This window comes from Erpetoichthys calabaricus, chromosome 4, assembly GCF_900747795.2.
Source record: "Erpetoichthys calabaricus chromosome 4, fErpCal1.3, whole genome shotgun sequence".
Classification (NCBI taxonomy): domain Eukaryota; kingdom Metazoa; phylum Chordata; class Cladistia; order Polypteriformes; family Polypteridae; genus Erpetoichthys; species Erpetoichthys calabaricus.
The window spans coordinates 130,759,551-130,784,367 of NC_041397.2; the positions used below are offsets into that span (position 1 = coordinate 130,759,551).

Genomic DNA, 24,817 nt, shown 5'->3' on the forward strand with positions numbered 1-24,817 from the left:
TCGCTTTGATCTCTCGCCATTATGTCAGTGCCATTTTTGCCATTGTTTGCACCTTATTACTCACACGAGCGCAGGAAATCTTGGTCAATCCAATGAAGCTAACTTTCCTTCTAGCAACGAGAGTCCAACAGAAACATAACGGTTGCTACTTGTCACACTTTACAATTGATTACAATTGATTGTGACAGATAGGGGGGTGCTGTCATCCCCTTGAACCCTCAGACCACACGTCAGACACCAGGTAAAAGTCCAAATATTATTATTTATTATAATAGCAATGTACACAAAGCACCTACACTCCACAATACTCAATAATCACAAACACTAATCAATAAACAATACACAATCCTCCACTCCCAGCAGCTCAGTCACCCTTCCTCCCAACTCGGCTCAACTTGCTGGGTTTTCCCAGAGTCCTTTATAGTCCTTGACCCGGAACTGCTTTTTTCTCTCAGTCCATGTGATTTCATAACACTTCCGGGTCAGGTGTAAACTCCTTCTTTTCTTCATCCCACAAGTACTTCGTTAATTCCATTCCCGTGACTAGAAAGTACTTCCGGGCTATATTAAAAATTCTCGTGCCTTCCTGCAGCGTCCCCTGGAGGTCCCCTTGGTATCCAGCAGGGCTGTGATGTAAAACTTCACTGTCCATGATGCCCTGCTGGAACTCGGGGCACTTCCATTGGCCGGGATGAAGTGCCGGCCATATACCACACGGCTTAACCAGGCACATGTTTAACTAGCTGAGTCATGACTAGCTAATGAAAACATCTTTAAAAGACACTTGGACATGAACAAAAAAATTTAAAAAGACTAACACCCTCTGAACCTCACCTTACTAATCCACCCCCTCTACACCCAACTACCTCCCCCCCGCTTCACTACCCCCTCACTTGCTATATATTGCCTTTGCTTCCTGTATGTCTAATCATTTTCTTCTGATGATGACACCTGGTAGGTGTTGAAAGCTCAGGAATAAAATACTATTTTAAGATCCTTTGTGGATTTCTAGCTGTAAGTGTGCAAACTGCATCACAGACCTCGCCATTTATGTATTATCACATGTGGATGCAGTGGAGACTTAAGAGCTATGGTGATGGTAATTACCCACTGAACCAGGGGTTGGTGCTGCGGTCTAATGCCTTCTCTCTTCCTCCCTCAGCAGAACGGAAAAATGACAGCCACTCCACTACTGAAGTCACTTCTGTTGCCCACCTTCCCGGATCTGCCCCTTGATGCATAGTGACTACATAACCTGTGAATCTGCCATTTTGTTTTCAGTTCTGTTTTCTGCTGATGTTTGGGAAGACATCTCCACAAATGGATAGCTGTTGAGTAACCTTAATGAATGGTAAAAACTGTCTTTGAATCTACTCATTTTCCAGAGTGGAGTGACAACAATAAACATGTATGCTGACTGAGTTCTTTAATAATACAGCTTGCTTCTCGAAAGTGAGCATGTGCTATAGGTTCTGGACTCAAGCGGTGCGATAGGAATATTCTTCACTACTCAGTACTTTCTGTACTACTTTGTGGCCTTCAGCTGAACAAAAGTTTAAGCGACCATTGAGAACAAGACACAAATGTTCACCTGTATAAGTTGGTGAGCACAGATGAAGATATGATGGCTAAGGGGTGAGGTAGTAAAGACGTTGGTTCACCTTCTTTAATGTGTTGTGGTCACTTTAGGTCATGTGTATTTTGTTTTATATCTACACACTGTCACACATGTGCGAATGCGAGGCAGCTGAAGGGCTTATATAATCGTAACAACTTGTCCGACCAGGGGGTGGAGGGGTGCACTGACTCTCTTTCTCAGTTCCCTACAGACCGTTCCCGGGAAATCCCGCCAACTGCCAAAGCCCAGAGGAAGACACTTCCAGTCTCGGCCCCGAGGGCAACATCACTTCCGGCCCTGGCCCCAAGGGCAACATCACTTCCAGTCCCCGCCTGAGGGCGACATCACTTCCGTTAAACCCTCCATAAAAGTCGCTACCCTTCCTCTGGTCATCAGTTCTGTCTTGGACTCAGTAGTGTAAACTACCCTGTGCTATTTTGCAAACTACCTTTTTGTAGCCTGGATTACAATATACGGGTGGCTGCCCCAAACCTTCTTGCGATGTCTGGACTCATTTATTGTGACAACAAATATATATATATATGTCACAAACGTGCAATTGGGAGACAGCTATAGTGCCTGAATGATAGTGATTCCACGCCAGACAAGGGAGTGGCGAGGTGCACTGACTTTCTTTCTAAATCCCTTGCAGACCATGCACAGGAAATCCTGCAGGGTTCCAGTGCCACTGATGATGTCATTTCCGGTTCCAGCACCATGATGACGTTACTTCCGTTCTATATAAAGCCACCATCTTTAACAACATAATTCAGTTCTGTTTTGTTCTTTGACCTGTGAACAACTCTCAACCATAACCTTTTGCAGCCAGGGCATATTATACAGATGGCTGCCCCAAACCTTTTTGATGTCCCTTGTTCGTTTTTGTGACAGTGGCATAGTCGGCAGGAAGTTTAAAGCCGAGAAGTAACCGGGACTGGATCTGAAGTATAACCAGGTGGGATAGTTCTGGGGCCGAGCTTCCAAGTGGGGGGTTCATCCTGTGGCTCGGAAAAACCCGGTGCAGGCTCCACTCCCAATACACATAACCGGACTAGTAAAGAAACAAAGGGAGAGTGGGGGAGAGACAGACAGGAGTGGGCTGGTCCCTATGGGAGAAGCAAAGGGGGCTTATTATGCACTCTCAGAGGAGAGAGCTGCCCCCCCACTAGGGTCAAAATCCTAGCTAAATGTGGGGCATCTCCAGACCAACAGGTGGAGAGATTAAAAAACTGGATATTCGACCCAGAGAGGCTGAACCAGGAGCAAGACCTTTGCTCTCTGGGAACAGGTGGTGCTATGGCTAAGGCCATTTGAATCCACTACTTTACAAATGGTGCAGCAGATAGCCTGCTTTCTGCTAATTCAACCATGACCCAGTGGAACAATGACTCCCTGAAATTTGCGAAAAATGCAGTAGTACTAGTCAATGGCCAATGCACTCATCAGCCCATGCCACAGGGTCCTCACTTTGTAATAGAAAATGACCTATTATATCGGGTAGCAGAAAATGAGGGGGAGGTGAAGAAGCTGTTGTTAATCCCACGAACCTACCGGCAGCAGGTCTGTGAACTGGCACACGCCTACCTCCTAGGAGGGAGGCCATTTGGGCACCAAAAAAACTTGAGCGTATTTTATTGGTCGTGAATTAATGAGGAGGTTCGCCATTTTTGCGTCTCTTGTCTGGAATGCCAATTATGGCAGATTGCTAGGAGGACTGAGCTCCTCTTGTTCCTCTTCGAACAAATTGGAGTCAATATAGTAGGACCCATAGAACCCTCATCAAGAAGACATAAATATATATTAATCCTCGTGGATTATGCTACTCGATATCCAGAGGCTGTTCCCTTGCGCTCAGCCACGTCTAAGGCTATCACCCAGGAACTGTTAGGGGTCTTTGCATGAGTGGCACCCCTAAAGAAGTCCTTACGGACCAAGGGTCATCTTTTACCTTGGAGACGTTCAAGGAGACTGCCAAGTTACTTAAAATAAAGCACTTAAAGACTGCGGTGTATCATCCTCAAACCGATGGTCTAGTAAAGAGATTTAATCAGACTCTCAAACAAATGCTTTGTAAAGTGGTCAGCGGGGACGGAAGAAACTAGGATCAGCTCCTCCCCCTCATACTCTTTGCCTATCAGGAAGTTCCACAAGCCTCTACGGGGTTCTCACCTTTCGAACTATTATATGAACGACAACCTCGTAGAATATTGTATATTTTAAAAGAAGGATGGGAAGGAGAGGCTCTTCCCTCTACCAATATATTAGAGTATATCGCCCAATTACACGATCGATTTGAAAAAATTTGACCTATATTAAATAGTCACATGGAAGAAAAGCGAAAGCAGTATAGGCCCACTATTATGACCGTGGTACAACTCTCAGAGAATTCCATCTGGGAGATTGTGTCATGGTTTTTGTTCCTACCTCCCATTCTAAATTTCTAGCCCATTGGCAAGGTCCCTATGAAGTTAAGGAGAGGAAAGGACTCATCGATTATTTGGTGAAACAACCCAATCGTCAGCCAAGCGAGCGGGTGTATCATGTAAATCTGCTGAAACCGTGGAAAGAACGGGATCCCGATCCCTCCTCCGCTCAGCCCCTCTCTTTCTTTGTTCAGAAAAATATCCTTAACTTTGGTACTGAATTAAATTCCAGACAGCGATGGGAGCTTGAGACAGTCATCCTGTCCATCCTGGAGGTAGTGAGAGAAAAACCAGGAAGGACCTATCTAATTGCGCACGACATTGTGACAGAGTCTGGGGTTATGGTTCGAGAGCGGCCCTATCATCTTCCCGAGGCAAAGAAAGCAGAAGTGAAGCTTGAAATTAAGCACAGGTTGGAACTAGGAGTTATAGAGGAACGTCATAGTCCCTGGTCTACTCCGATAGTCTTGGTTAGTAAACATGACGGGAGTTGGAGGTTTTGCAATGACTTCCATTGACTTAATCAAGTCTCCCAAATCAATGCTTATCCAACGGCTCGAGTGGATGACCTCCTCGAGAGACTTAGACAGGCAAATTACTTGACCACACTTGATATGACGAAGAGGTACTGGCAGGTTCCTTTAATGGACTCCGCTAAGGTTAAGACCGCGTTCAGCACCCTTAGTGGACACTGGCAGTACTGTGTCCTTCCATTCGGGTTACATGGGGCTCCTGCGACTTTCCAGCGTCTGGTGGATAAAGTGTGCATATAGTGCTGCCTACTTGGATGACAACATCCAGCAGCTGGAAGTAACACATACAACAGGTCCAAGTGGTATTGCAGACGCTGGATGAAGCCGGGCTTTGGATCAATCCAAAAAAATGCTTTTGTGGGTTGAAAGAAGCTAAGTATTTAAGCTACCCGTTGGGTTGGGATACTGTAAAACCACAGTGTTCAAAAGTAGATGCCATATTGAAGTGGCCCCATCCTTGAACCAAGTGGCAAGTACAAGAATTTCTCAGTTTAGCCAGGTATTACCACCGGTTTGTACCTTGGTTTTCGGAGAGAGCGGCACCCTTGAGTGACTTAACAAAGAAGAGGGCTCCTAACAACATGGTATGGACTGATAAGACAGACACTGCATTTTGTGACCTAAAACAGGCCCTTACGTCAGCGCCAATATTGAAAGCACCTAACTTTCATTCTCCAGATGGACGCTTTGGGCACAGGCCTGGGTGCCGTGCTGAGCCAAAGCGTCACTGGTATTGAACACCCCGTCATGTACCTGAGCTAGAAACAGTTGAATCGGGTGACCAGGTATGCGGTGGAGAAAGGGAAGCCCTTACAATTAAATGTGTGATTACGCAGTTGAGGTACTACATCTTGGGCTGGGAGTTTACTCTCGTGACGGATCACGAACCCCTACAGTGGATGGCCCTACACAAAGAGTCAAATCTGCGGGTCACTAGGTGGGTTCTTGAACTGAAACATTGTAAGTTTTCAGTTGTTCATCATAAGGACTCTCTCCATGCCAACTCTGATGCTCTCTCTCGAGTCCACGACATCTCGGTCAGGGCCACCTGAGCCAATGGGTCTGGGCTGAGGGGGAGCCTTGTCACACACATGCGATTGGAAGACAGGTACAGGACCTAACTGATAGTAATTCCACACCAGACCAGAGGCCGGCGAGGTGCACTGACTTTCTTTCTCAATCCCTTGTAGACCATCAACGGGAAATCCCGCAGGGTTCCGGCACCACTGATGATGTCACTTCCGGTTCCGGCTCCACTGATGACGTCACTTCCATCCTCAGCATATAAAGCCACCATCTTTAACAACCTAATTCAGTTCTGTTTTGGACTCTGACCTGTGAACAACTCTCAACCATTACCTGTTGCAGCCAGGGCATATTATACGGATGCCTACTCCAAACCTTGGTCGTTTCTGTGACAATATATATATATGTATATATGGAACGAGCCCCAGACACAGACAGGTAGACATGTTTTTATACACCGCCACACATTTATTTTACAAGTTCTATTTACAATAAAGTGCCACACAACCCACAGACTCCCCCAAAGTCCAGGCCTCTCTCACTCTGCCTCATTCTCTTCAGGCCGCCTCCACTCCTCTCCTTCAAGTTCTGTCCTTCTCCTCACCCGACTCCAGCCCTGAATGAAGGGAGGTGGCTCCTTTTATAATCTCCCGGATGTGCTCCAGGTGCTTCCCGGCAATCTTCCCCCCAGCACTTCCGGGTGTGGTGGAAGTGCTGAAGTCCAGGGCTCCAAAGACATTGGGGCGCCCCCTGGCGGTGATCACGGGCCCCTACAGGGTTGAGCTTCACAGCTCTGTACCTGCAGTCCCCAAAGCAACCAGGGCGGTCGCCCCTTTGTGGTCTGGAGGAGGCGCAAGCCCTCCTCCGGTCCTCCTGGGAGTCCCGGCTGGGTACCACCCCCACCTACGTGCCACATTATATATATATATATTATATATATATATATATATATATATATATATATATATATATATATATATATATATACACACACACACATACATACATAGATACTGTACATAGGCATAGATATACAAACTGCTAAAAAAATTAAAGGAACACTTTGAAAACACATCAGATCTCAATAGGAAAAAAAAATCCTGCTGGATATCAATACTGATATGGACTGGGTCACGTGTTAGGAACGAAAGGATGCCACATCATTTGATGGAAATGAAAATTATCAACCTACAGAGGGCTGAATTCAAAGACACCCCGAAAATCAAAGTGAAAAAATGATGCGGCAGGCTATTCCATTTTGCTGAAATTTCATTACAGCAACTCCAAATCGTACTCAGTAGTTTGTATGGCCCCCACGTGCTTGTATGCATGCTTGACAACATTCGGGCATGCTTCTAAAGATACGATGGATGGTGTCCTGGGGGATCTCCTTCCAGATCTGGACCAGGGCATCACTGAGCTCCTGGACAGTCTGAGGTGCACCCTGGCAGTGTCGGATGGACAGAAACATAATGTCCCAGAGGTGTTCTATTGGATTTAGGTCAGGTGAGCATGGGGGATAGTAAATGGTATCAATTCCTTCATCCTCCAGGAACTGCCTATATACTCTCACCACCTAAGGCAGGGCATTGTTGTGCACCAGGAGGAACCCAGGACCCACTGCACCAGAATAGGTTCGGACAATGGGTCCAAGGATTTCATCCCGATACATAATGGCAGTCAAGGTGCCGTTGTCTAGCCTGTAGAAGTTTGTGCATCCCTCCATGGATATGCCTCCCCAGACCATCACTGATCCACCACCAAACCGGTTATGCTGAATGATGTTACAGGCAGCATAATGTTCTCCACGGCTTCTCCATACCCTTTCACGTCTGTCACATGTGCTCAGGGTGAACCTGCTCTCATCTGTGAAAAGCACAGGGCACCAGTGGTGGACCTGCCAATTCTGGTATTCTATGGCAAATGCCAATCGAGCTCCACTGTGCCGGGCAGTGAGCACAGGGCCCACTAGAGGACGTTGGGCCCTCAGGCCACCCTCATGAAGTCTGTTTCTGATTGTTTGGTCAGAGACATTCACACCAGTGGCCTGCTGGAGGTCATTTTGTAGGGCTCTGGCAGTGCTCATCCTGTTCCTCCTTGCCCAAAGGAGCAGATACTGGTCCTGCTGATGGGTTAAGGACCTTCTACAGCCCTGTCCAGCTCTCCTAGAGTAACTGCCTGTATGCTGTAATCTCCTCCATGCCCTTGAGACTGTGCTGGGAGACACAGCAAACCTTCTGGCAAAGTCACGTATTGATGTGCCATCCTGGAGAAGTTGGACTACCTGTGCAACCTCTGCAGGGTACAGGGTATCGCCTCATGCTACTAGTAGTGACACTGACAGTGGCCAAATGCAAAACTAGTGAAAAAACAGTCAGAAAAGATGAGGAGGGAAAATGTCAGTGGCCTCCACCTCTTAAACCATTCCTGTTTTGGGGGTCATTTCATTGATGCCCCTCTAGTGCACCTGTTGTTAATTTCATTAACACCAAAGCAGCTGAAAATGATTAACAACCCCCTCTGCTACTTAACTGACCAGATCAATATCCCAGAAGATATCCCAGAAGAGCCATTGACTAGATGCCATACTCTGATTAAAAAGTGTTCCTTTAATTGGTAAATTTTAATGATATTGAAAATGACCTTATAAACATGTACATGTTCCTTAAGAAGTTTGCCTACCAGTTTCTGTTGCGATTCTTGTTCTGGTACTTCTTTTTTCAAAAATCATAGCAATAGATTTTCCTTGAAGCAAAGGAAGATCCTGCAAAGAAAAAAAAAATTATTTATTTATATTTTATATTGTGGAAAGCAGCCCGGACACAGACAGGTGGACACCGATGGTTCACCCAACACACGTTTATTTTCACAGTCTATATTTACACAGTGACACACAAACCCCAAACTCCCCCAAAGTCCAGGCCTCTTCATCTAATGCCTCCTCTTTGTCTCTGGCCGCCTCAAATCCTCTCCTCCCGAGCTCCGTCCTCTTCCACCCGAATCAAGCCAACGAACGGAGGGAGGCGGCCCCTTTTATAATCACCCAGATGTGCTCCAGGTGCCTTCCGACAATCTTCTGCCGGCACTCCCCAGTGTGGCGGAAGTGCCGGCCGCGCACCTGGAAGCACTCCGGGTGTCCCTGATCCTCTTCCCCCCAGCACTTCCGGCTTCATAGGCATTGGGGCACCCCCTGGTGGTGACCACAGGCCCCTACAGGGTTGAGCTTCAAAGCTCTGTACCCGTGGTCCCCATAGCCACCAGGGCAGTCGCCCCCACGTGGCCTGGGGGAGGCGTAAGCCCTCCTCCGGGGTGTCCCGGCCGGGTCGCCTCCCCAGCCACCTGTGACAATATATATATATATATATATATGCTGTATATATACATATACATACATACACATACACAGCATACTGGTAAAATGACAGAGCACTAAAAAACTGTATTCCCTTAGTCCCTTTGCCATTTCCTTGAAAAATTTTATAATCTGTCACACTTAAACATTAAATTCCATGACTATATTAGTTATATTTCCATGCTCGTAAATGCTCCATTTTCTGTGTTCATCAGTACACCAAATCTTCGAAATTATATTATAAATTACTTTGTGATATATAGCAGCTAGGGTCACTGGCAAAGAACTTTGAGATTTTTATGTTACATTAAATTTGAGATGGACACATAGGCACTATAACAATGATTTTTGCTATGTAAAATCTCTTAAAGCTGCAGTGGTTCTTGATGTACCCTTCCATGTGTACAGTAATACACACATTACACCATCAGGAAGCCTATACATTTCTATAAGCCCAAAGAAACTATATAACATTCCTGAACAGATTGCATGTAAAGTTGTGGAAATTTATGTACTTTAGAGTACCATCCAGGATGAGAAGTGCAAGAGACTCAACAACATTGGCAGAGAGAACAAAATTGGTGTTCTCCAATAAAAGAAGGTGCCTCATATTGTTCATGAGAGTCTGTTCCAATTTTAAAATTTCTCTAATGTTTGCAGTATTTATCGAACAGCAATGTATTCCCCCTAACCCACAACAAGCCCAAGCTGGAATATGCAAAAAATATTTTATAGGGAAAAAATGTAATAACAATCATGCTACATGTGTTATCACACTTGCACAAGAACTGAAAAAAACAATTCACCATAAAGACTCACAAATGTTAACAACAGTAGCATTACCAGCTAAAACAGGAATGAAACCTATTCATACATGGAGGTAGCACATTGTTTCTCTGGTTAAAGCATAAACCCATACATTCACCCACAGATATGGCGGCAGAAGGGAGATGCCGAATGGGAAATTTTAACAGTAGCCCACATTGCTTAAAGTCAGATCCAGAATTAGGGCAATGACTTGCTGCCAGCAAGAATATATACTAGAAGTAATAAAGATGTAAGATTTGGCTCTTCTTTAAGCTTGTTTCAATTCACAGCATCATCTCCACCCTGCAGGTTTTCAAAATGACTAATGTTCAACTGTGAAATCTGAGCATAAATTCCTTACCTGACCTTTGTGTTTAATTCTGTATTTCAGATCACTTGCGGTCCACAACAGATGCTTAATTTCTTCTGAGGTGAAATCTTTCAGCGTTAGGAAGCTTTTTCCTTTTAAGTTCACAGAGCTTGAACAGGGTGGACCAACACTGCAAGAATTAATTAAATAAAAGTTAAATTAGCAATGCACACAGTAGCTGTGCAGATACAGCATTTAACTTCATTACTCTATATTAGGACGCTAATTATAGAAATATACTTTAAGTACTGCAATAAACATGAAATAAAAAATTAACATCAAGATGAAGATGAAGATACCACAGGTATATTTTACTGTAACATCAGAGAAACATTTCAATAAATTTTTAAAAATCTGAATTGTTTATTTTTACCTAGAAAAACTAAGACAAGAGCAACCAGAAGTAAAGAAACCTTTCAAGGTCACTATATTATCTGGCAGATCAAAAAGTACAAGATACAGCTGTGGCTAAAGCAAAGGCCAGTGTGTGGGGTAATTTGGCAATGCAATATAAAATGGCATGCAGATGGCCTTGAAAAGGTTCTCCAAAAACATTAGACAACTCCGAAAGAGCAAGATGTTCTTAGCAAGGCTGTGAAATATTATGATTCTGAAGGCTGTGAAATATTATGATTCTGACACTCAGTTATAACAAAAAAGGGATGCAGGACAGAAAACAGCAAATGCCAGACCCACCTTCTTCACAGGTCTGGAAAAAACTAAGTAGGCTTCACTCGTGAGGAAGCCAAGTCACAAACATAAAAGGTGAGCTTCCAGCCAGCATGGGTTCAATAATCAGGAAAAGGCTTTTACAATTCAAAATATCAAAAATGTTTCTCAAAGGAGGACAAGAAACTACTGGAACCTTATTTATATTTAAAATATTAATTTAGAGATTCCAAAAAGGAGCAAAGCAAAAAATAAGACAGAAGACAAGGACCAAACATAGGTTTTGCCTACAACCTAAAAGCAAAAAAATCCAACAAAGCAGAAACAAAGTACCTTAACTGTTTCAGGGCGGATGTTGACTTTTGTCAAAAGGAGGGGTTGACGGTGGTAATCAACTGTAAACGGTGACAAAACCTGCCATTATGTTTTAGTTGGACTCTCTTTGCTAAAAGGAAAGTTAGCTTCATTGTTTTGACAAAGTACTCGCATGACTATTGAGGAGAAAACAACAGCAAAAATGGCATCAACATCTGGCTTGAGATCAAAGTAAATGCGTAAAGCAAAATACGCATATTATCACTAAATTGGACTCTGACTTGCCAGTCTCTGATTTTGATACAAGTAATTGAAAACGAATGTGAGGTACCAGCATCAGCTGTTCGGTCCACAGCTGATCAATCCCCAACCGATCGTGGTGCTGAATAGGTTTGTGCTGACATACCTATGGCAATGTTCGCCTGGGAGGGAACGCCGCATACAATGACAAGAGGTGCAAAGAAGATAGTGATGCACTGCGACCACAACCACTGCTGCCACCCCTGCCATGCAAAGACATCCAGGCAGCCTGCACGCTGTCCGTTGCTGGCAAACTGGCAGCCACCAGCACACAGTAACAGACATTTTATGTTGATTTCTGTTTGAAACCATTGCTTTGTGTTTTTTTCAGAAAACTGTGTTTTTTGGAAAAAATATTCAGCCCTCAAAGAGTTAAAAGAACACAGGGGTCAAAGGGGCACGAAATCCAAAACTGAACCAGAGTTACAAAACCAAAAAGCAGGAAGCAAAAACAAAAATCAAATGCAGAAGATGGACTGTCAACTGCATCTTACTTATTTATACTGCTGGGAATAGTTCCCCAGCTGCATTATCAAGTGGTCCCCACCCCCTTAGGCTCCACATAATGGGGGAATGGTAGAAAATGAATACATATAATATTATCATAACACAAAAAAGCAAAATAATTAATAAACACAATAAAAAATCAACAATAAAGAATAAATCCAATAACAAACTTAATAGCATAATATACAAAATAATATTTGAAAAAGTGCACAAAGAGTAAACAAACAAAAACATACTTGAGTCAGGTATATATCCCTGGTTGAAATCTAACAGGAAACATTGAAAAAATGGGGATATTGTTGGAAAGTTGAAGAACTATTTAAGAAAAATAAATCACATAAACTTAGTTTATTTATTCTCTTTGTAGGAGACAAATCCAGAGGCTCTCATTGAGACTTATTCCATTTATGCATGAGGTTACTGAGGTGATTAAATAGCTCCATAGTAGCAAGGCAACATGGATGGATGAAACTGAACTGAAAATTCTTCAAGCACTGGATAGTATGGGAATATTTTAGCTAATATGTCTTCAGTACTGTGTGGAAGGAGGAGACAGTGTCCTAAGACTGGTAGATAAGGGTGGGGATCCACATTTTTAAAAGAGAAAGATGAGGGTTTGCTCCAGTTATTAAGCGATCACACTTTTAAGCCTTCTTGGCAAAGCCTGTACCAGGGTAGTGCAATGGATACTGTCAACTAATTAAACCACAGAGCAAGGATAAATGAAGACAAACTTTATTTGAGATATTTGAGAGGACACGGTATCCTGCTCAGAGAGAAATTGATTGAGACTGATGGAAATAAGAGATCAGGAATTGAACTAATATACTTTACATCAAAATGAAAATACTAAATTGTCATTAAAGAATTCAAGAGCCAAATATCAAAACACTATACCAAGGGGAAAAAATGTACCAAGGGATTATACTTTCCTCAGTCTTGTATAATCAGGAACTTATATGATATACAGTTTCTGATGTCCACATTTAGTAACTGTGGCCAACAGCCGGGGCCCTTGCCCAGCCAGGATGCCTCTCCCTTGTATGGACCGGGGGAGGAAGCCTGGTCAGGACCGTACCTTCCCTGAAACGCTAGATGGCAGCCCCCTGGGTTGCAGCGGTGCCTACAACTCTTGCAGGGCTTCATGGAAGTTGGAGATTGATGAAGCCCTGTTGAGATCCATTGGTGCTGCCCTGGGGTGCTGTAGCTGCTGCTCAGCCTACAGAGCAGCTCTTCCGTCACACCCGGAAGTGCTACCAGAAATAGGTTGTCAAGCACCTCCAGGTGTGTTATAAAAGGAGCCAGCAGCCACTACTCCAGGAGCCAGAGTCAGGATGAGGAAGATGAAGCTTGCAGGAGAGAGAGTGGAGGAGCAAGAAAGAGAAAATGAGAAAGAAAACTGCTGTATTGTGCTTGGGACTGTGTTGTGTACTCGTGGGAAAGGGGAAGACATTCTCCACGAGGGAAGAAAATAAAAGCCCTGTGTGCTTTGAACTTGTGCTCTACATCTGTCTGTGTCAGGTCTGGCCTACAAAACATATAGGCAAACCATCTTCAAAATGGTGGCATCAATGGAAAACAAAATGTCAAATAAAAAAATAAATAAAACTAAATTGAAATTGAATTTAAACAACCAAATTCTCCAGATTAAAAAAAAACATAAAATGCATCTCACAAATGCTTATAACAGTAACAGAAAACTCAGTAAAAATGAATAAAGAAGTCACACCATAACACATGAAATCTTGATAATCCTTTCTCATGTGCATTGTGGACTATAAATAAAAAGCTTATGACAAACTACCCGTGGTTGTTATGATTTGGTTTGTTTTGAAATAGTTTTCTATGTTTCTCTTTGTTCTCTTTGGAATATTTCATATTCATTTTGGGGATTTGTGTGATGAGGAAACCATTTCCATAATTTAATTTTAGTTTGGGTTTACTTTATTATGGTTAGAATTATGTCACTTTTATGTTTGGGGACATTTTGTTTCATATAGGAGCCACCATTTTGCAAATGGTTGTTTCCAGTTGCTATACATAGACGACCAGAAGTGTGTCAGTGTTGTGCTCTTCCTGATTGTCCAAGATTACAGATTCAATCGAGCTTTCTATGTGCTTTAATTATGATTTAGTATTCCTAGCTCTTGATTTTTTGCTTTTGAATTCCTGATTATGATTTAGTTACATGTTTTGGCTTTGACAATTTGTTTTTTAGAAGTCCCAGTAATGAACTGTGGCCCATTTTCTGACTATGTTTAATCTCTTGATCTCCTATTCCTTTAAACTGTCACCTTCCTTCTCTTGACAGATGTAAAAGTTGAAATTGAATCCTGGTCCAATGTGCACCTAGTATGTGTCTGAGTCTCATATCCTTCTGAGCTTATGCTTAAACACTGATGCTGTTATTTTATTATTTATCACTCTGATAAATGCATTTTTTGTTGTTTTATATAACCCCTTAACGGAAAATGTTATATTTATGGCATAGCCATTCATAGTGGTACTAAGTTTCCTGTTTTTGTACCAAGCTGGATCATAAAAAAATAGGCCATTGTTCTTTACTTTGTGTACGTGGAGAAACTCACACATTTCCTAAAATAATAATAAAAATAATACATTTAAAATGTCACATACATCCTAAGCAAACAGAACTATCAATCAAATTGTGGTCATTTAAGGTATCAACATTTGCCACATCCTGTTAGCAACTAGATGTAACCAATCATGTTAAAAGTTTTCTGATTATATAATGAATTCTTTTTTTATTTTTGAGTAGTGACCTAATCAATGGATTGTATAAATATAGTGCAGAGGACACTTTTTTCTAGGCAACACTTTCTAATATGACAAGTAGTATGCCTCTTGCAAGATTTAGATAAAGAATAATGATTGACGCTTTCTCCTGCCTGTGTTTTATTGCTTACATTGGGGCATTCCAGTGTGGGGGGGGGTCTCTTTCAAATTCTTTTCTTCCACACAGAATATTGGTATCATTTGGAAGGTGCTATAAAAGCATGGGAGTCAGGAGCCGACTTTTCAATCTGTGTAACATTGTGTTTATATATGGAATCTGAAACTCTATCAAGGTTACATCCAGTCTTCTCTCCTCTTAACAATTTGTAAGCTTGTATTCAGTATTCAGTCTGGTAAAGTAAGTAATACATCTCTAATGTTTGCATATGTTGTTGCCTTCAACAAAGTGAGCACCACCAGAGGCAGTGGGAAGCAACTGTAATGATAATTAGCCCCAGAAAATCCTTAGGCAGAAAAGAGTGGTCTGTTTCCAATAGGTAGCGGTAAGCAGCTGCCTAAACAGACTAATTTAAGTATCTTCTGATATTTTTTTTTATTAGTTAGGATAGATTTGATCATAAGATTGATGAGTGAATTGGTGCGGCAACAGCATTTTTCCTGACAAGGTACTGGACTGTGGTGGTGAATAGGGAGCTAAATCCTCAGGCAGAAAAAACTTAATTTACTAGTCAGTCAACATTGCCATCTTTTCCTAAGGCCACAAACTCTGAGTACTGACAGAAAGAATAAGATTATGAGCTGAAATGAGTTTCCTGTGGAGGAAAAAAACTCCAAAAACCACAGATACACAAGGACACCTTTGATACCCATTCTAAAAAATCAGTTAACTGTTGTTGCTCCTTGGCAACAAATATGAAAGACAAGAAAACAATGAACAAATGTAATTAACGGTTAACTGTTTAATATTAAAAAAATTTCTCTATACAATATTTGCCCTGGGCGGCACGGTGGTGCAGTGGGTAGTGCTGCTGCCTCGCAGTTGGGAGACCTGGGGACCCGGGTTTACTTCCCGGGTCCTCCCTGCGTGGAGTTTGCATGTTCTCCCCGTGTCTGCGTGGGTTTCCTCCGGGTGCTCCGGTTTCCTCCCACAGTCCAAAGACATGCAGGTTAGGTGAATTGGCGATTCTAAATTGGCCCTAGTGTGTGCTTGGTGTGTGGGTGTGTTTGTGTGTGTCCTGCGGTGGGTTGGCACCCTGCCCGGGATTGGTTCCTGCCTTGTGCCCTGTGTTGGCTGGGATTGGCTCCAGCAGACCCCCGTGACCCTGTGTTCGGATTCAGCGGGTTGGAAAATGGATGGATGGATATTTGCCCTGTGGCAGACAGCCAGTGCTGGTCCCCATCTAGTGGGTAACATTGTTGAAATTGACCCAGGCACCCAATAACCCTAGACTGGAAAAAGTGGATTTAGTAAATGACTGTTTGGATAGATAGACAATATATAAGAGATGAAAAGATATTACACAATGCAGGAAATTCTGATATGACACAAGTCATTTTTAATTTACTTAGCAGCAGCCCACAAATGCAAGATGTTTTGTGGAATTTGCATGTTGTCAGTGTGTCTGTATGGGTCCGCCGGTATTTTCCAGTAGTTCACATAGTATGACCGAGTGTGAATAATAGCATGTTTGTGTTTTATGATATAATGCCATCCCACCAAAGTCCGGTTCCAGGTTCTCTTGTGGAAAACTCCAAAGATATGTTCTGGTTTACCATGACAAACAAAATGGCCAAGCGGATTCAGTAAATAAATTTTTGAAGACTGATAAAAAAAAAAATATAAAAAATTATAATAATAAAAGACAATTACATTGGACTTAACATACAGAAATAGTTTTGCCACCCCCTGTCGCCAATGGTAACAATACATATTGCCAACCACAGTTATAATATACCTAACATAATACTAATGTGCTGTGCAGTAGGTCTGGTACAGAATGAGTTGCTAACGTTAAATGGATATTAGACCATTCCTCTCCATTGGAATCACATCCAGTTCTCAGCAGTCTGTAAGAACAGTAAAGCATACCAAAAATCATATCGCTGTTCTATCAGGGGAAAGACTAAAGCTTCTGAATTACTGGGGGAAGCGGCACATTACATGGAAATTTTCATGGAAATTATTTTTACATTATAACTGGAGTGTGCCACCAGATGAGATATCACCCATTGTTTTTACAGATAACATGAGTACAAGGGACAACATCCAACTTTACAACTCCCAAAGTAATTTGGTCAAGCTTTAAATAGGTTTATAGGTTGAAACAAAAACATCTTACCTTGAAATATTACAAGCCACTGAAGCATTTAAAACAAAATGTTCAAGATAAATTTAGGCTTAAGAATTAATTTAACAATCCTGCTTGTACCTTACATTTACAAAAGACATATATGTCTTAGCAAGCAAATCACTAATAAGAAAACATTTATGTTACACATCATAAAAGTACTCCATCATCTCTTATCTTAACACACATTTTGAGATTCAGAATTTAAATAAAAAAGAGCTTTGGTCAGTAATTTGCTGTGTATGGGACACAACAATATCACTGGCCAACCATTCAATTCCACAGTATATTCTGAACTAAGAAAAATGTAGCAGTGTATAATTGATGGTTGGAGAACACCACACTTAAGAAGCATAGACACCAAAATGAAAGCCAATTCAAGGTTTTTACTATTGTATAAAAAAACAGTAAAACATGATCCAATTACTTTACCAAACAGCTTTAGGAGAAACTTTCCAAAACACTACCGTCCAGGAGCCAGACAATATGGTTTTATGTTCATGCTGTTATTGAAGCATAATTAGAACATCTTCTTGTTTTATAAGTTGAATTTGCCCATGGGATTAATTAAATTTATCTAATCTAATCTGATCTAATGCAACCATATGTGATTGGCCAAGAGCAAACCACTTATCGGCTCTATGCCCTTTGATACAGCCTGGACCTTTCAGTTGCTGCACACATCAACGTCCAACACAGAGCACCAGTTAGACACCAACAGCCTTTTCTTCTGAATATGGAGAGAACATGCAAGCTCCACAAAGCTTAAGTGGCAACAATAACTGCTGTACCATAATGACACCTATTACAAAAAGATTAAAGTTAAGAAACTCAAAGTCAAGGTAAACTTTATTATCCCTGAACAGAATAAAATTCAGCAGGTCATGCGTGTTACGCCCTACGGTGGGTTGGTAGCCTGTCCAAGGATTGTGCCTTCCTTGTGCCCTATGCTTATCAGTTTAGGCTTTAGCTTCCCCGCAGCCCTGCTCAGGATAAAGCAGTTTTGGAAGATGAACGAATGAATAAATAAATGAGAAAATATGTATTGCAGCTGAATTGTAAAATAAGTAAAGTGAAAACATTACAGTCAGTCATATTCAGTAATATGACTCACAAGGTACATCCATTTTCTAAACAAACGTTTTCTTTTATAAATTGACAGGGAGTCACCACCTATAGTAATACCTGGCACAAAAGATGAAATGCCAGTCTAGCATGGGGTAAAGAGATACACAGTGCCAACATTTGTATATTCTAATTAATCTAATAGTACATTTTTGAAAGCACATGGGATTCTCGCAAAAACCTTTCTATTATTTTATTATTTACCACTTATTCAGTTCAGCTATGCTGTAAACCAATGCCCATCCTGGAAGGATTTAGTGCAACACGAGAAACAACTAGTCATTACATTTCTACATTTTTTATTCCGTTATTCACAATATATACTTTAGAGTTCTGCTTGTAAAATAACACAACAAGTTAATTAAAATAGCAAAATGAAAATACAGGCTTAAAGATAAAGCCAATGATATCCAACAAGAAAAGTACAAAAACAAAAAACCTATGCATGAAACTTGAATTTATGAATAGTTTTCATCTTCATTCATTTTCTTAACTCGCAATAAACCCCAAATAAAGGAATTTAGAAAATGACAGCCACAGCAATTTTACACCTAATTTTAGTGTTTGGTCCTCTGTATCCAATCTTTAATAAAGCAGCATCACAGAAATTAATGCATTACTTATAAGACATGAAAAAACAAGTACAACTGACAGAAAAGTAGTCTTTACAAGCATCTAAACACTATCTGTCTGCATCATTGACAACTCGCCAATAAAGTCTTAGACGTGTAAGGATAAAAATATAACAACACTTCGATGAGGCTAAGTTATGAGACGCACTATTACCTACATATTTTAATATTTTAGGTGTTTCAATACCAATAAGGTAAAAAAAAAAAACTTTCTTTGAACACATCTGCTGGTCATTTTTGAAATGACGACTCCAAGCATGGTAAAAGCAAAACTCAAAAAGAAAGAGACATCCACTGTAACAACTGCAGACCAATGTCAGTGACAACTGGAGTAGTAAAATCTCAGATTTGGCCGTTCCCAAGTAGACGGTAGAACACTTACCAAAAGCCCCGTACTGGTAAGCAATTGCGTGCTCCCATTACGGCACACAGGTATCCGCTAAAACGTAACATTATGCTTTATGAGCAATATGTGTAAACGAATGAAAACTTTGCGATTTAAACTCGATAACTCCTCCCTGCGCTCCAAGTGTGCCAACAGCTCATCATGACGTAACTGCACGAGGAACAGCTACAGTCCGAACCAGTCGGGATGGGGCGGAGCTTAAGACGCGGCGTACTGCCAGAATCCTAGCAGGGGTTCTCAATGTCGGTCCTGGGGGCCCACTGTGGCTGCAGGTTTTTGTTCCAACCAGCTTCTATTTTTAATTGGACTCCTGGGCTAATTAAGTGAACTGTTAATTTGTCAAATTCTGTGTTTTGGGAAAAATGTAGAAATTAGAAAACTAAGTTTGGTATATTAAAATGTACCAAGCAGTTTTATTGGAATAATGTATTTTGTTTTCTTTTTAACAATATTTTCATCTTGATTTTCATTCTGTTTTTTGCAGAGTGTTCTAATTGTTTAATTAATTCATTATTTTCTAATTAGTAGGTCTAACGCTGAAGTAGTTGCAGCCTTTTTGTTTGCCTGGCTGTCTGCTCCGCTGGTTGTCATTATTAGGATACAATGAAGGGAGCAAACTGCACAGAGAAAGGGCAAAATAGAATGAAATCAACAAAAGGTTGTTAAGCATTTAAATCAAAAGCAGAAATATTCCTAAATGTCTTATAAATGTAAAACTTACTGCGGTGCTTTGTTAATGAAGAATAAGTGAAGAGAAAAAAAAATGTCTGCTAATTAATTGAGCTCAGTGTTATCAGATGTTGTCACTGATTAGGAATATGGTTGGCACAAAAACCTGAAGCCACAGTGGGCCCCCAGGACCGACATTGAGAACCCCTGCCCAGGGTATTGGAATACACGAATCAAACAGTATAATATTTTGTATTTAATCTCAAACAAATACCTTCGCTGTAATGTTTGTTGCTTACACAGACACCCTGTTTCTATTTGTAGTCTGTTGTTCAGAAAGTGTGCCCTTATTTTTTTAGAGGATCATGTAGCATGCAGCTGTCAACTGAATAATCAGCTGTTTTAATGACAGCGCAGTTTGCATTCTGAACTGGACACAATGTTCATTTGGCTGCGCAAGATAAGCCATGGTTGTAATGGTCCAACTTATCCTTCCATACTGATAAATTGAGTATTTCATATTCTTTAAAGAAATATTTTGATCCAGTACACAGCCGCGGGTTCAATCAATCTAGGCAAAACCAACCTTGGTTGGGGTAATAGACCTTGGTAGCGTTCAACTATTCATCGTTGGGCTTTTTTTGCTCAACCTTGCCAATTTAGAGCGGCAAATTAATCCATCCATCCATTTTCCAACCAGCTGAATCCGAACGCAGGGTCACGGGGGTCTGCTGGAGCCAATCCCAGCCAACACAGGGCACATGGCAGGAACCAATCCCGGGCAGGGTGCCAACCCACCGCAGGACACACACAAACACACCCACCCACACACCAGGGCCAATTTAGAATTGCCAATCCACCTAACCTGAATGTCTTTGGACTGTGGGAGGAGACCGGAGCGCCCGGAGGAAACCCACGCAGACACGGGGAGAACATGCAAACTCCACGCAGGGAGGATCCGGGAAGCAAACCCAGGTCCCCAGGTCTCCCAACTGCGAGGCAGCAGCGCTACCCACTGCGCCACCGTGCCGCCCCGGCAAATTAATCTAGCACGTATTTCGCTATTATCCATCCATCCATCCAACCCTCTGAATCTGAACACAGGGTCACGGGGTCTACTGGAGCCAATCCCAGCCAAAACAGGGCGCAAGGCAGGGAATCCTGGGAAGGGCGCCAACCTACCGCAGGACCCACACAAGGCCAATGTAGAATCGCCAATCGACCTAATCGATCTAACCTGCATGTTTTTGGACTGTGGGAGGAAACCGGAGCACCCGGAGGAAACCCATGCAGTCACGGGCAGAACATGCAGACTCCATACAGGGAGGAACCCTGATCTCCTTACTGCAAGGCAGCAGCGCTACCCACTGAGCCACCGAGCCGCCCATTTCGCTGTTATGTTAGGAAAAACATTAGTATTCTATAAAAAATATACATACCCAAAAACTGAAAAATAATAAATTTGACACAGGCACTACCTAGGCTAGGATTTGAACCCAGGGCTGCCTCGCGCCCCTGACCTGAATGAGCTGGTTTGAAGATGAATGGACAGACTATTAAGCTATGAGGCTGCAGTGTTAACTACTGCACCCACATGTACCTTTAGTGTATGTTTCCACGTGTCCTAACATACTAACATTTTCCCTTGACAATAAAAAGCTAGAAACAATGTTTGGTTTGCAGCTTTCATACCTTTTCCTCAAACAACTTAGGCTGGTTCTGGGTCATGGAGGGTTGGTTCCTATCATAAGTAGGAACCAGCACTGATTGGGGTGTCAGACTCATCACAGGGCAAATTAACCCATTCAGTGTCTCCAGTCAACAAAAACTTATACCTCAGTAGAATGTGGAAGGAAACCATGAATGCCTTGTGAAAAATTGAAAAATGGACTTGATTGTTGCCTGTGTGGATTTTGTATATTTTCCCTGTGTCTGTGTGTATTTTTTTTTCCCCACAGGATATCCCAGTTTTCTTTCCACATCCAAAAAATATCCAGGTAATGTGAAGTGGTGACTGCAAACACAAATGAGTAATTTGGAGACCAATTAAAGATTGCAGTTCTCACTCAGTCCAGGTGTCTTCTTACATTTTTTTTAGTCTCTATCTTCATTGGTTTCTGCAGACAGACAGACTTTGTTCACATTGTTTTTGTGTTGAATACTACCACTGTTTCCCAGGACTCCATTTCCTGTCTTTTGCTAATAACATGTCTTGTGATAGTATTTCCACATCTCATTGCTGTTTGCAATATCTCTTAGCAATATTGCAGTTTCTTCTTTAGACATGTGTTTTGTTGTGGACTCACACCACATTTCCTCCCTGTTTGGGACATTTGCTCAGTGTAAGTGCTGGTGATTAGCTGCAGATCCACAACATCTGAATTACAAAAGACTTCAGAAGCAGCTCCCTTTTCTACACTGTAAGAATGAGAGTTTTTCTGCACTCTTGCATACAAGAACTCTCTCTTTGCACTTCCTTCCTCTCTCTCTCACTCAACTCCAAATTTTGCACAGCACCACCACTACATGCTGTCCATTCACAGTGCAAATCCTGCCAACTACACCAAGTGTTTGTTGTGGAATCACAATCTGTCCCGATTTAGACATTACTTTGATAAATGCTGGTGACTAGCTGTATACCTGCAACATGTGAATTACAAAGGCTGTCTCTCACTCAGCCCCCAAGTTTTGTGCATCACTGCCATTACATCATGCTATTATAAAACTAATATTTTAAAAACCTAATCTTAGTTCTGTCATGTTATGTAATTACCAGTCAATATCTTACTCCCCTGTTGCTTCTGACGTGGTAATAAATAGTTTGAAACTCAGTCATATCTGAACTCAAATGATTTAGCTGACATTTTCAGCCTGGTTTTCAACTATCTTCATATGGCACTAGATTTAGGATCTTCCAGGTTTCTTATCCTGCTTGATCTGACTGCTGCCTTTGAAACTGTTGACTTGGTCATCCTACTGAGAGACATCATAATCTTTGGAATTGTGTGCAATGGTCTGTTATCTATCAGGTGGTAAGAACTTATCACCATTGAAAAATCTAAGTCAAAACCATAACTTTTTTCTGGGGTTCCACAGGGGTCAGTACTTAGGCTAGCTCTATATGCTACCTTACATTAGCACAATATGCCACATTAGCACAATATGTCTCTATGTTACTTTGTTGTCAGTACATAGATCTATTTACAGATTCTTCTTAGTGACATCTTGTTTAATCTCAGACCATCAAATGCTTGGATCACCCTCTAAATGGTGGTAAATAAGAAGCCATGTTTGTGGGCATTCCATACCAGATATGAAAGTCTGCCATTTGTTATATTACTGTTAGCAGTCATTAGATTCCTTCTTCAACCAATTTGGGGATTACATATGGCATTATTGTCTCTTTCTAAGGTCATATTTTTTCTGTTCGTAAGAGTTATGTTTATCACCTTTGGAATATATACTTGACTAATCTCTGTCTATACAAGATACTGACAAGTTGTTCCATACTTTCATACCAACCCCAATAGACTATTGCAATTCTCTTTGTTGCTGGCCGTCCTCAAAGATTATCCAGAAGTTACGATATGCCCAAAATAGGGCTTCATGTTTACTAACTACTACATGGAGACCCCTACATTACAGTTCTATTTCTTTTACATTTCTTTTACATGTGTTAAAGATGAGTTTTTTATTAACGTTACTATTACATTTGAGTGAATATGTGATGGTGTTGGACTGGTTATTTCCAGACTTGCACACAATGCCTTCAGGGTACACTCAGGCCACCTGCAAGAGGAACATTATGTAATGTTGGTTTGAATATATTACATTTGAATAGGTTATTTGTAAGAACAGTAAAACATATCATACAGTGTATGTAAAGCATGTAGTCATCACATAATCATAACCATCTCACACACTTTTATTATTAAAGTCAAAAGGTTAGTAGTTAATATCATTTAGGTAAGATTGTGGGTATTACAAACCCATCTGATCTGTTATTAGTTGTACAATTCCCATTGGAATGGTTCAGAATGTTATAGATTAGAATGCTCATCTTCAGAAATTCAGTATAATTCTCATATAGATTTGGAGAAAGTGTCCATAGAAGTATCAATCACAGACACAATTTCTATTCATTTTATCCTCTGCCACTCGCCTCCAGGAAAGTTTCGTTGTATTCCTCTCAACTCCAGTTACCCGAATAATGTAAGGACTTGGAGTACTTCCAAAGTCAGGATTCTGCATGGAGGAATCACTTCCGTGTCAGGTGTAAGCCCCACAAAATAGGAACAGTCGTTCCCTGTGGCTTCCCCTGGCGGCACCCACAGAACCTGGCAGTGCTTCCTCATGTGACTACAATTCCCAGCATGCCCTGTGAATATATGTATGGGTATGTTGGCCCAGGAATTCTGCCACCCAGCACACTTATGGAGCATGTAGTCTTGGAATGCTGTCTTCCCTTGTCCACCCATCACACTGGCCTCTTGACCCAGCAAGATTCTTCTGTCCAAGTATGCCGGGATGCTAGTTCATCCATTCGTCCATTCATCCATCCCGTAATTCAGAAACACAATGTTAACTTTCATAGGAAGGCCACTGTATTTATTATACGAAAAGTATGCTGATTAGCACATGCAAGGAAGAATTTCACTGTGACCGTAATGACCCTATAAACCAATATAAGAAAATTACTACTTCATCAATTACATTATGATTTATCCACGTTTTGATGTTGACCTGTGGAAGAATGTAGAAAAAAAAGTTATTTTAGTTGGTGGTAATTAAAGGAATAGCAAGGCAATCAGATATAATCTTAAATCAAAAGACTTGAGTTTTACATGTAAGCGTCGCGTTGACACAGACTTGACATTTCTAAAAGCTGCTTTCTCCTGCATAGCACTTCTGCAAATGAAGGCTGTTTTTATTCTGCAATATTTTTGAAAATATTATATTG

General features: G+C 41.5%; 1 protein-coding gene across 1 annotated transcript in view; it reads right to left on the reverse strand.

The window, feature by feature from the left end:
• The window catches only part of otc (ornithine transcarbamylase), a 44,013-nt gene extending 24,677 nt beyond the window's left edge, over window positions 1-19,336 (reverse strand). Inside the window, exons 1-3 of the mRNA XM_028801276.2 lie at window positions 19,165-19,336; window positions 10,121-10,259; window positions 8,283-8,364 (exon numbers count right to left, since the gene is read on the reverse strand). Of these exons, the coding sequence (XP_028657109.1) occupies window positions 8,283-8,364; window positions 10,121-10,259; window positions 19,165-19,235 (292 nt within the window). The 5' untranslated portion in view covers window positions 19,236-19,336. The remainder of the gene's footprint in view (window positions 1-8,282; window positions 8,365-10,120; window positions 10,260-19,164) is intronic.
• Between the last annotated feature and the right edge of the window lie 5,481 nt (window positions 19,337-24,817).